The sequence below is a fragment of the Microcaecilia unicolor genome, chromosome 7 (genome assembly GCF_901765095.1).
Source record: "Microcaecilia unicolor chromosome 7, aMicUni1.1, whole genome shotgun sequence".
Lineage (NCBI taxonomy): Eukaryota > Metazoa > Chordata > Amphibia > Gymnophiona > Siphonopidae > Microcaecilia > Microcaecilia unicolor.
The window spans coordinates 277,309,639-277,322,652 of NC_044037.1; the positions used below are offsets into that span (position 1 = coordinate 277,309,639).

A 13,014-nucleotide genomic window follows, 5' to 3' on the forward strand; every position below is an offset into this window, starting at 1 on the left:
TTCCTCGACGAACAAAATAAAACTTTTTTTAAAAAACCCCATGAAACAAGCCTTTCCACTCATTCTTACTTAGGCTCACAAAGGGGCAGGATGTGCCCCTTTGCCATGCCCCTTCACCTTGATGACTGCATTAGTGTGCTACAAAGCAGATCACCTTTTTAAGAAGAGAGCTGATCAATCACATGCTGATATCACACCACAGATGGAACTAGGCTCCTACACCCAAAGCTACTTTCAGTATGAGCGGATGAAGCAAATGTTCCAGGGGTAGAGGAGTGCAGATGATGGTGCCGAACCAAAGCAGGCAAAGCTTCTCCCTGTCCTTTTCAATGGGAGATCCGGTTGGTCACATGCTGATGTCAGATCGTGGATGGACATAGGCTCCCATGATCAAAGCTGGGCCTGTTGCGAGCAGCCAAACCAAATGTTCCAGGGGCAGATATCATTTCTAAAATGTTTATATTTAAAGTTTAATCATGATACTAGTATAATGGAATCAAAAGTCTAATAAGTGATATGGTTTATTTTCTTTCATTAAAGGAGGGATTAGTTAGTATGCAATAGTCTGTTCTCTTTTGGTAGTTCAGTTTCTTCCAGAATCAGTACATCTATTGGAATTCTACACAAGACTTCTTTACAACCACTGTGTACACTGCTCCTTGTTTCTAGGCACTTATAGGGTAATACTGCTTCCTTACTAAGGGGTCCTTTTACAAAGGTGCGGTAGGCTGTACGTGCATACAGCATGCGCCAAAACGAGACTACTGCCAGGCTAGTGCACCACCCCCCCCCCCCTCCCCGTGGTAATTTTGGATTTGGCACGCGCTCATATTGCCAGGACAAATTATTTTCTTACCGTGTGTGGCATTTCCAGCATTAATCAGCAGTTGGTACACACCAACCGGTCATAGCATGGGTGGCGTTAAGGGCTCAGGCCATAAATAGGCACTCGCTGGTTTCATTTTTACTATAAGCCCTTTTCCTGGCCCATTGATAAAAAAGCCCTTTTCCCAGATGCAGTAACAACTGGCCCGGCATGCGCCAAAAAAACACGCACCCACACTACTGCAGACCACTTTTTGCTTTGGCTTGGTAAAAGGACCCCTACGAGATGTAGGTGCCTGGAATTGGCTACCAGCAGAAACTGGTATCACTGAAGAGTAAGAGTTCAAGCGGGGATAGTGCTGGGCAGACTTATACGGTCTGTGCCAGAGCCGGTGGTGGGAGGCGGGGATAGTGCTGGGCAGACTTATACGGTCTGTGCCCTGAAGAGGACAGGTACAAATCAAAGTAGGGTATACACAAAAAGTAGCACATATGAGTTTATCTTGTTGGGCTGACGGGATGGACCGTGCAGGTCTTTTTCTGCCGTCATCTACTATGTTTGAGATAGAGAGGACTGTGGGAAAAGCAAGCAAGAGAGAGGGCTTTATTTGCCAGTAACTAATATATTACTGTGTTAAATGCCAAGGTGTCAAAAGGTTTTATAAATGTTAGTAAAATGTACAGCTGTTTCTTTTGCTGCCTTTTAGGGTGAATTTGTAGAAGATGGAACAGAAACACACTTTAGTATTGGTGACCATGACTGTTGCATTAAAGCTGTGAGCAGTGGAAAGCGGCGAGAAGGAATAATTCATACACTCATTGTGGATGACAAGGAGATCCCAGAAGCTGTGGAGTAGCTTTAATCTAATAGGAATAAAAATCAGGGATTTTCAATTGCTGTTGTAATGAAGGAACTTTAAGCATGCTCTTGATACATTTAGTCTGGCCTCAGTTCTTGGTTTCTTAGGGTGCATTATAAACTACAGTTTTTTTAGAAGACCATATTCCGTTTGGTTACTGTCTTCAGTATGACTGGTTTATGCTGTAAAATGTATATAAATATGTATATAGAAACATTAAGCAAATATGAAAGGATGCGCAAAAAGTGTGCACCTGCAAATGGACTTTATTATAGGGAAGGAATAGTGTGTGCTATAAATGAAGTCAGTGATTCAGCTGTTTGAGGTACTCTTATTAAGAAATTTATCACTTTTTGTAGATACATTGAAACCTGATTTATGCTGAAGTAATTCGTATTTTACCAATAAAAAAACATACTTTTATTTTTTTGGCATTTTCATTTTTTGTGTTGTGATTTTCTATCTTATAGGCTCTTCTTTTTAACAATATATTAAACCAAACATCTTGTTCATATTAGTAGCATAGATAAAAGTTGCAAGCAAGGAACAATGTGGAATTTGAAATTACTGAATGGTTTCATTTGGATTTCTTTACTGCCTTTTTTGAAGAAATTCACCAAGGTGGTATACAGCAGAATAGCCTGGACATGGGTAATAGGCACTTTAAAGCAGTGAAAATACATCCAAATAACAGTAAACACTATAACCTAGTATTCTGCTTCCATGTCTCAACATAGTCAGGGGTTTTCTGAAAATGACAGGTACAAATCAAGGTAAGGTATACACAAAAAGTAGCACATATGAGTTTATCTTGTTGGGCAGACTGGATGGACCGTGCAGGTCTTTTTCTGCCGTCATCTACTATGGTACTATGGTTTTGTTTCCCAATATTATGACACATTCACCACTTATTTTTCATCAGACAGTTCTCTTCATAGCAGCTGTGCCTCAGTTTTAGAGTTGTCAATTTTACTTTTGCTCCTTTGGGTTTCCAACTCAGTTGAAATTAGAGCTGAGAACTGGTGCCAGAAGCCTTCACTTGCATTTTTTTTTTTAACATATTTTATATTTCCGTCTCAAAGGCCGATGCTCACAGCCTAGACGCTAAAGCCCACAATACAAACCCCATAGTGTAGCAATAGCTAACCAATGCTAAAAGCATATAATATTCTAATTTTATGCGCAGATAATTTGTGCTAGTGAACCAGAAGCAAGAGGAGGTACGTGCCTGGTGCATGTGCACAAAATGTTTTTATAGTAAGCATGGCTCTTATGTGCACATCCAGACAAAACCAGCAGTGAAGCACACACCGGCACTGTTCGTCCTTCTACACTTTTAAATATGAGCTTTTCAAAGACTGTTTGCACTAAGATTTTTGAAAAGCTCACATTTAAGCACTGAAAAAACATGCGCTGATGTGTGCTTTCACTTTTGTTTTTGTTCTTGTTCTGACTCGTACACATATTTGTTTCTCACTATCACGGGCTTCCTTCTGCTCCCAAAAGAAGATAAAACCAGCAGTTTAATGTGCGAAATTGACAAGAAATCATCTCCCCAACCCCTCTACGCTGCCCGAAGCTGATGGTAAAGTGTTCAATGTTATAGACCATCATTTGCTTTGGGCATTGCAGCGCTGCCATCTGAGCATTGAGAAAGAATACTGACCTAATTTGCATAATTTAAATGCATTTCAATACAATTTGCAGCAATACTAGAGAGCTGAACAGGGTTAGCGGGGATGGAGATTACTTGCGGAGACGGAGGAGATTCCAGTGGGGACAGGTGAAATTTCTGTCCCCGTGCAACCCTCTAGTACTCACATTTCAGCCCTTTGAGCATTACGCGCACAATAATGTGTGTGCAAATCAGGAGTTAACCACTTCTTAGCACTGGTGTTAGTTTTGAGCATCAGCCTCGCAGTTACTTCCCAGAACCCTGCAGTCGGGGGCACTAAATCTAACAAGTGTTAACCAGTATGATGACAACTCTTCCCAGAAGGCTCAGCGTAAACACTTTCTCCTCTCCAAGTCAGTCGAAACTGAAGATGCAGTAGAGGCAGTTCTGATCCAGGATTAAATCCAGGTCCTTCCATATTTGCAGCATGCAACACAGACACTAGACCACACCTCTGCTTCAGATTTAACAGGCCTTTTTTTTCCAGAAGATTAGAAGCAAGTGTTGTTGAAAAGTGATTCCATACCCCTTTTTCAATTTCCAGTGTTATTGCATATGTCACACTGGGTTTTGATCTTTTAAACAAAATGTAATATTGAAAGGCCCGAGAGTTTCTCTCGACGGGCCCAGTTAAACGAGGGCTGGGCCCGTTCGGGAAGGCTCGGGGGGGGGGGGGGGGGGGGGGTCGTGTTCAGCTGGAGAGCACGAGGGCAGCTGGGATTGGTCAGCTCAACAGAAGCTGACAACACAGGCAGCTGATTGGAGAATAGGTTGCCGGGGGCGGGGCCATGGGAAGGGAATAAGGGCTCTGCTTCCTTCGAGGCTCAGGGTGTCGTCTGATCCTCGGAGGCGGTTTAGCCCTCCCATCCTCTCATGTACTGGATGGGAGGAGGCTTTTATCTGTGTAGTGTTGTAGATGTTTTTCAGGAATGGCGTTGGAGTTTGTTGCAGTGGCAAAAAACCCGAGCTACAGGAGCAATGGCTCATGAGGGTGCTGAGCCCAGGTCATTAAGATGGGTCGGGCGACCCGGAATAATGTGTGGAGGTCCACACGGGCCAGGCCTTTTGCTGTGAAGGCGGAGTCAAAAAGGCGAAGAGTTGCGGTGACAGCCAGAAGTGGAAGTTGCTGCTTTGCTATCATGGCGAGCGGTGGAGGGGGCAACTGTGGGTGCTTTTGTTATGACAACTGTAGCTCGGAGGTGGGGGTTATCCTATACGGATGTTAACTGGAAGTTTAAATGTTAATAAATCAAGCTGCGGCCTATGGGTATTCCACAATTGTGTGCAAAGAGTTATTGAGTGAAAGAGTACTGGGGGGGATGTGGGGACATGCCTGGTAGAACGGGTCCCAGCGCCAAGGTTTATAAAGGGAACCCGAGTAAACATAACTGTTTAAGGAACAAAGTTATCCAACACCATAGCACCCATACGAAAAAGTAACCAACTGGCCAAATTGATAATTAGATTCAGCTGATTGAACACAGCCAGCGATATTGAATCTAAACCTCACTATCTATATATTGAACCTTAGCATGAGTCTGAAGTAGTCACCACAAAGAACCTTGTGCTGCACACCATCTTCATCCACATCATGCTAGCCACAACACTTTTTCAAAATCTTTAGGTCTCAACGCTGGCCATGTTTCATTATTACTTCTTCAGGAGCCCGTACTTGCTAAGCCTCTTACTTCAGTTAGACATAACCCAATGGTGATTAGCAAGTACGGGCTCCTGAAGAAGTAATAATGAAACATGGCCAGTGTTGAGACCTAAAGATTTTGAAAGAGTGTTGTGGCTGAAGATGGTGTGTGGCACAAGGTTCTTCTGAGTTGTATGCTGGAGTACAACTTTCAACTTCAATCTCAACTTTGGAAAGATCAGCGGTTCTGACAGTCTGCTGAACTTTGGAAGATTTGTAGTAAGTTGTAATGGTGAAAGGGTATCAGGAACTTTTCCAGCATCAGTCAATAACAGTTTGAAGAAGAACTTGATTGGGATATGGACATTTTGTACGAGTATAATCGCTAAGGGGAGGGGGTGTAATTTTAAAGTATCTGGGATTACATTGTAATAAAGATGGTGGTTTTAAATAGTGAATGGGTTATTATATATTAAGTGTATTAGTCATCAGTGATTGTTGAGTAATGAATGTATACCAGAGATTTGCATGCCTGTCACCTCCATTATATGCAAATCTCTCGTGCATACTCATTACTCCTCTGAAGTAACTCCCATCTCTTACCAAATCACATAACCATCTTAAAATGTACATGCATTACACCATTTTAAAATGACAACGCTCTCGCTGACCTGAATGAAATAACTATGATACTGAAATATTTCACAAATACGTTGTTCCTGCTAAGAATGCACTTTTCATTCACCAGAGTGTCATTGTAAAGGCTTAGCATTTAGAAGTGATATAGAAATCAATGTGCCTGTCCATGAATGATATGATACAGACGTTCAAATATTTGAAAGGTATTAGTCCGCAAACGAACCTTTTCCAGAGATGGGAAGGCAGTAGAACTAGAGGACATGAAATGAGATTGAAGGAGGGCAGACTCAAGAAAAATGTCAGGAAGTATTTTTTCACGGAGAGAATTTTGGATGCTTGGAATGCCCTCCCGCGGGAGGTGGTGGAGATGAAAACGGTAACGGAATTCAAACATGCGTGGGATAAACATAAAGGAATCCTGTTCGGAAGGAAGGGATCCCCAGAAGCTTAGCAGAGATTGGGTGGCGGAGCCGGTGGTTGGGAGGCGGGGCTAGTGCTGGGCAGAATTCTACAGTCTGTGCCCTGAAAATGACAGATACAAATCAAAGTAAGGTATACACAAAAAATAGCACATATGAGTTTATCTTGTTGGGCAGACTGGATGGACTGTGCAGGTCTTTTTCTGCCGTCATCTACTATGTTACTATGAATAACTGTGGTTAACACAACTGCCGGTCTTTGAGCAAACCTCTGAAAATCTCAACTCCACTTGAATTAGCCAATACTTCTGTTCAGAACCCGTATTGGTCGCAAACTATGAAGACTGAATAATCCCCATCTGCTTGGAATTTCTCTGCCAGTGCCCCCCCCCCCTTTATCTAAAAACATCTAGCTATACTTGTTCCTGAAAAACCAGTCTCAAGACCCACAACCACAAATCTGCACGATAGCCTTAGGGCTTGTTTCACATCGTTTTTTCCACCCCTCACTGTTGCTGTGCTTGCAGCTGGAATGTTAGATAAGAACTTCTGCTGGAATACTGCCTATGAACTCCTGATGACCTTACCTTGCTGTATTACAGAGTTAGGGAGACTCTGCTCTACAGAGAGAAAGGAAGGCATCTTAGGAGTTACACAGTAGTCCACCATCTTATGGACCACAGATTTATACAAGACTGGCGTCAAACCCGACACAGTCGCTGTAATTTAATGAACGCATCTTCAGGGGCTGAACGGTCATGACCAAAGCAACGACAAGAAGGAAGCCTTATACTCTCACTGTGCACATAAGCGTCTGATTCTAATTTTGCAAATCTGTCTTGTGCATATGCATTGTGGATATCCTGACAACTCAATGGGACTAAGTGTGCCCCAAGGACTGGGTTGGGAATGGCTGCTCCAAGTCCATTAAAAGCTGACAGAGAAGGGAATCGGCGTCATGAAATAATTGTTTCATATGCATTTGGCATATTGAAAATACAGAATATGACGTTGATAAGCAATGAGAAAGAAGTTCTAAGGACTGAGGATTTATGGTCTGATGCTTAGATGGCTACAGCTTCTCTCTTTGCCAGGGTCTTTTGCAGCACCTGTGGAGAGCATTTGTGCTTCTGTAATCCTGACACTTTAAGAAAATGACTTGCTTCAGTTGCTGGGGTGGTCCTTGCCGGCAGAGTCAATGGGAACAAAGTATTGAGAAAGAGAGATGCTTTTTTCCAGACTTTCTATTTTGGTACGGATTCTACAATACCCAAATGAGGCCCTGAGCCCTGAGGTCAGTCCACTGCACGAGGGAGAAGAATCTTGTTTTATGGTGAAGAACTGTGATGCATCCTTCACATTTTTAGATTTGTTTTGGTCTGGTCGATGTGCAAACAAGTTCAGCTGAAGTGTAAATGTTGCTTTTACCACAGTATGTTTCTAATACAATAAATACCATTAAAATGAAAAATCAAATGAAACAAATGTTCTGACAGAATTTATTTATATTTTATAAAAGACACAAATTTTTATTTAACCTTGTGCCTGGTCAGCAGCAGTTAGACATCCTAACCAAAGACTGTGATAGTTTTGAACAAATGCTGCTACCATTAACACCTTCACAATGATTTCTTATCTTTTATTCCAGGCTAAAATAATTTTACCCTCAAGAAGGGTACAGCACAGGCTGTAGCATACAACCCTTACATAGTTATGCTTCAGTATCCTTGGTTTTTATTGACAAAATACAAATTACACCCACTCTCTGCTCACACCAAGCTCCCTCAAAAAAAAAATGTATTTTTTAGTATAGTTAATGTTCAATTAGCACATGAAAACAGGGATATTGCCACAAAATGCTTTAACACATTTTGCAGGAAGCCTTTTCTCACGTGCTAATTACATGTTAGGTCTTATGGCCTTTAGGAAAAGGGCCCCACGATGTGTCAATCTCCAAATATCGCCTGAAGTTAGTTGTATTTGCTTCCTTGATTGCATAGTCTGGACCTGATCCTTGTTCCCCTGTGTTCCACTAATGTGCAGAGTTCTCATGTCCTATGTGAGACTGCAACGTGCCTGAGTGGGAGTGAAGAGGGCAATTCTGCCATTTCTTTCCACCTAGTTAAGCTGTGAAGAATCAAAACTCCCTGTCCTACCACAAACAACATCCTCTGAGGAACAGAACCAGAACAATTGTGCATTCTTAGTTAGACAAATAGCAGAGATGCCAAATTACCTAGTTCCAGGCTGGAGATTTTGGGCCAGTCCTGGTTCGGAACTTGGGATTTCTAACGCCTGGCCCTAGCCATTGAAATCACTGCTGCAAGTTCCATAATGCACCAAATGGGGTGGTTAGAAATCTAAGACTGGGCCAAAATCCCCAGCTTGGAACTGGGTAATTTGGCATCTCCTAGCCTAATTCCTGCAGCTTGCCCTTGATTCTACCATGAGGAAACTATTTTCTATAAACTGTTCATTTGACAATTAGACTTAATGCTCTTTAGAACTATACAAACTCTGGAAAATATCTTGAATTCTTGAAAGGGGGTGGTGGGGGCAGGGCAGCAGAATTTCCCTTGCAAGCAGCTATTACGGGAATGTTATCCTATCCAGTTATGCAACTGTGATTCATCAGGTTTACATCAAGCATATTCATATTTGTAATAAGATGCAATTTTCTGTAGGGTAAGTGATAGATCAAAGGGGAGCTCACTGTTCTCTTGCAAGAGCAGATAGTATGGAGGTAACTGCAGAAAAACATCCACATACCAAGCAAAATCCTATGGTTCTTATTTTTGAAGCATACAGACGTCCCAAAATGCTGAATGTACATCTATGTGCTTGAAACATCCAAATCCCAATTTTGCAAAGGCAGGATTTGGATATCTCATACTGCCATACGTCCAAACAACAAGGGGACGTGTTTTTGGCAGGACTAAGGGAGGGCTCAAAATCAGGACATCCAAATGGAACTAGGTAGTGCTCAAAATCTGGATTACAGAAGGGGAAGAAACATCCGAGTCTTAAAAAAAAAAAAAAAAAACCAGGGTACAAAAAGATGGTTTGACTGAGCAGCTGTCCACTGGAGGGATTAAGGCAGGACACCTCCTTAATCCCACAGTGATTGCTGCCCCCTCCCTCTCCCCTGAAAGTGAAACTGAAAGGGGGTCATCAGGCTCCATGACTGCTTCAGGTATTAAGGAAGAAGTGGTCTGTAAACTGAGGGACCCAGGTTCAAATCCCACTTTAATTCCTATTTATTGTTTTTGTTATTGTGAGCCTTCCAGGAACAGGAAAAATACTCACTGTACCTAAATTTATAAGCCACTTGCAAGCCTGAAAGCTATTGAAATGTTGTACATTCAGGTACAGTAGGCATTTTTCTGTTCCTTGGAGGGCTCCCAATTACAAAATAAAAGTTAAAGTGGGATTTGAACCCGGGTCCTTTGGTTTACATCCACTATACTAACTACTAGACTAACCCCTCTGCTCTGCATGGAATATCTGTGTGGCCATTTTCCTAAGAATGATGGCTATACAGACGTCCATGTCCCTTGTTTTCCCCCTGGCTGTTCAGTGCTGCTGAACGTCTCCAGCACACAGACATCCATCTTACTATTTCAACAGGAAATCTCAAAGTATTTCCTATTTGAAAATACAAGTGAGACGGACGTCCCTATTTTGATTTGGACTTCCTCTCAAAAATGCCCCTCGTGTGTCCCAATTAACGGAGCTTGCACCTTGAATACAGACCTAAATCATCCCGCTAGTGATTACTGCTAAATATTCCATTTTAACCCAAGAGTACTGACTGACACACAGGCCCTTCAGTCTAGAACCAAGCTGAACTGTTTCAGAAAAAACGTGTTTTCTGTAGTCCACAAATGTTAAGTACAGGTAGGTCACCTAATGGAAGTTCCCCATTAACCAAGAGTTAAATTTCAGTTAATAAACATCTTAACTTGCCATATCATTTTATATATGAACACTAAACTGAACTTCCCCATTTCCGTTTGCAAGTAAATAACTACTGAGGATTAAGCCTGACAACTACTGAAATGACAAATGTTTCTGGATCTATCGGACTATCTACAACGCTTGTGTCATACAAATCCACACAATCGGAGCCACTGATGGGGGGCACAACATAGCACTGCTTTCCTCTGGTGGACTGGCCTGTTACCACCTCAGCCTGAACAATGCATATCAGATCATCTTTCCGCAATGGCTTCTTTCTGGACCGTGTGAGCTTTTTCAAGTGCTGTAAAAGTACAGGCCAGCCTCCGTAGTTTTGATCTAGAAGAAGAAGAAGAAAAAAAAAAGTAAAATGAAACCAGTACATCTTCTGGATTACATAAAGATGCATAAAGGAACTCCTGTGCAGTAGGAAGGGATCCTCAGAAGCTTAGCCGAATTGGGTGGCGGAGAGGTGGGGGAAAGAGAGGTTGGTGGTTGGGAGGCGAGGATAGTGGAGGGCAGACTTATACGGTCTGTGCCAGAGCAGGAGATGGGAGGCGGGACTGGTGGTGGGAGGCGAGGAAATACTGCTGGGCAGACTTGTACGGTCTATGCCCTGGGAGAGGCGGGTACAAATCAAGGTGAGGTATGCACATGTGAGTTTGTCTTGTGGGCAGACTGGATGGACCGTGCCGGTCTTTTTCTGCCATCATCTACTATGTACCCTTTTATGTGAAGCGACTGTTCACGCTATCCAAAAATACTAGGACTAGAGGGCATGAGTTGAAGCTACAGTGTGGTAAATTTAAAACGAATCGGAGAAAATTTTTCTTCACCAACGTGTAATTAGACTCTGGAATTCGTTGCCGGGAGAACGTGGTACGGGCGGTTAGCTTGACGGAGTTTAAAAAGGGGTTAGATAGATTCCTAAAGGACAAGTCCATAGACCGCTATTAAATGGACTTGGAGAAAATCCGCATTTTTAGGTATAACTTGTCTGGAATGTTTTACGTTTGGGGAGCATGCCAGGTGCCCTTGACCTGGATTGGCCACTGTCGGTGACAGGATGCTGGGCTAGATGGACCTTTGGTCTTCCCAGTATGGCACTACTTATGTACTTATGTACTTATGTACTTATGGCAGCTGTTTATCATCTATTCTTAAAAGCCTAGATCTAATCAACGCACCAAGATGTCCACCTTTGGCATTTAATTTACAATAACTGCTATTTTATGAATAGCACCCAGGAATGCTAAAAGATCATCCCGCACATTCCTTAACCTGCACTTCCCCAACTGCAAAGGTCTAAAATACAAACTAATGCATGCGTCTAACTTTACCTACCTGAGCACACAGTTATGGAACGCATTACCGCGCAACCTAAAAACGATCTACAAACTAACCAACTTCCGCAAACTACTGAAGACCCATCTCTTTAACAAGGCGTACCACAAAGATCAACAAATGTGAACATATACAACTCCTCCACATATATCAGAACTGTCTTAATATATCTGCTTGCTATATTACTATCACATTTTTATATAATGCTACCCAAGATCCTTCTGTACCATTAAATGTATATTTTCTAATTATATTTACACCTATCATGATGTATTGTAAGCCACGTTGAGCCTGCAAAGAGGTGGGAAAATGTGGGATACAAATGCAATAATAAATAAAATAAATAAAATTACTTGTTTATGAGAGACAGAAATGTGTTTACTTGTATTTAAATGAAATGACGTGATCATCCCTGAGAAAAGGTGACTAAACAAAACAGAAACTTCAAGACTGTGTATTAAAAGTCAAAAAGCTAAAAGTAATGACAACCATTCAAATGTATTCATCCATAATTGGGTTAAACCTCACAACAGTTGCAGAAATAAGACCCCAAGGTGGGCCATGTTTCGGCGCAAGCCTTCCTCAGGGGGCCTATAAACGTTGCGCATATGGATAAAAGGAGGTTACAACCAAATTGAGGACAACCTTAAAACCTAAAAAAAACTGCACTGAAAGAAATTGCTTGTTCAGTCTTTTAGGTTTTAAGATTGTCCTCAATTGGTTGTAACATAGTAGATGATAGCAGATAAAGACCTGTATGATCCACTGATGTTGGGCAGTGGTGTGTTGGAAAATGCCTACTGCTGACTGGTTGAGACAAAAATCTGTGAAGGCCAGAGGTGAGGTTAAAGGAATTTAAGCATACAAGATAATGTGGTCAGGGGCCAGATTAAGACACTGTACTGGGGCTACAGGTAGACAGATTGTTTGGCCCCTACTATGGACCCCCATTTACTTCTTTTATCACCCCACCTTTCACCTCTCCTGAAGTTGTGTACAGAAAACTGTAGGTCCTCATCCTGTATGTGGCATCAGTGGCAGGTTGTGAATGAACATGTGAACTGTGCAAGCACACGCTTGAGTGTAGTGGCCTAATGGTTAGAGCAGTGAACTGAGAACCAAGGAAACTGGGCAGTTATTTCACTCTTTTGCCTCTGGTTCAAACCAAAAATGCCAAGGGTGAAATACCCCAAAAGAGGTGAAATGTAAGGATAGTGTATCGAGGTATAAATTTACAGTTTTACATGTGGAAAAAAAGCTTCACAAATGGAAGAAGCAAAAGAAAATAACATTCTGAAAGGATATAGAGTTGAAGCAGAATTATGATGGATTTTAAAGGAATTTGCTTAGGTAACCTAATACAGTTATCCGGAAAAAATGGGATCCCCAGCATTTTTTCCAAATAACCCAAAAATGTCCTACTGCAGCAGAAACTTCTGCCTGAAATTTGAGACCAAATAAAGTACTCCAAAATTTTTCAACAGGATGGAGCTCCAACGCATCAAGTTTAATCATGCAGTTCATGGTACGTTATTTATTTTGTTTTATTCCCACTGCGGGTTAAGTGACTTGCCCAGAGTCACAAAGAACTGCAGTGGGAACAAAACGAAACAACATACCTTTAATCGCATGATTAAAATTGTAATCGAAATGCAG

General features: G+C 41.9%; 2 protein-coding genes across 3 annotated transcripts in view; one reads left to right on the top strand and one right to left on the bottom strand.

Annotated features, from left to right (window-relative positions):
• Window positions 1-2,084, top strand: part of FAIM (Fas apoptotic inhibitory molecule) — a 123,854-nt gene extending 121,770 nt beyond the window's left edge. For both annotated transcript variants that reach the window (XM_030208785.1, XM_030208784.1), the window contains exon 5: window positions 1,533-2,084. In XM_030208785.1, the coding sequence (XP_030064645.1) occupies window positions 1,533-1,682 (150 nt within the window). In that variant the 3' untranslated portion in view covers window positions 1,683-2,084. The remainder of the gene's footprint in view (window positions 1-1,532) is intronic.
• A 7,349-nt stretch (window positions 2,085-9,433) lies between these two features.
• The window catches only part of PARP9 (poly(ADP-ribose) polymerase family member 9), a 63,275-nt gene continuing 59,694 nt past the window's right edge, over window positions 9,434-13,014 (bottom strand). The window contains 1 exon segment of the mRNA XM_030209177.1: window positions 9,434-10,353. Coding sequence (XP_030065037.1) covers window positions 10,046-10,353 — 308 coding nt within the window. The 3' untranslated portion in view covers window positions 9,434-10,045.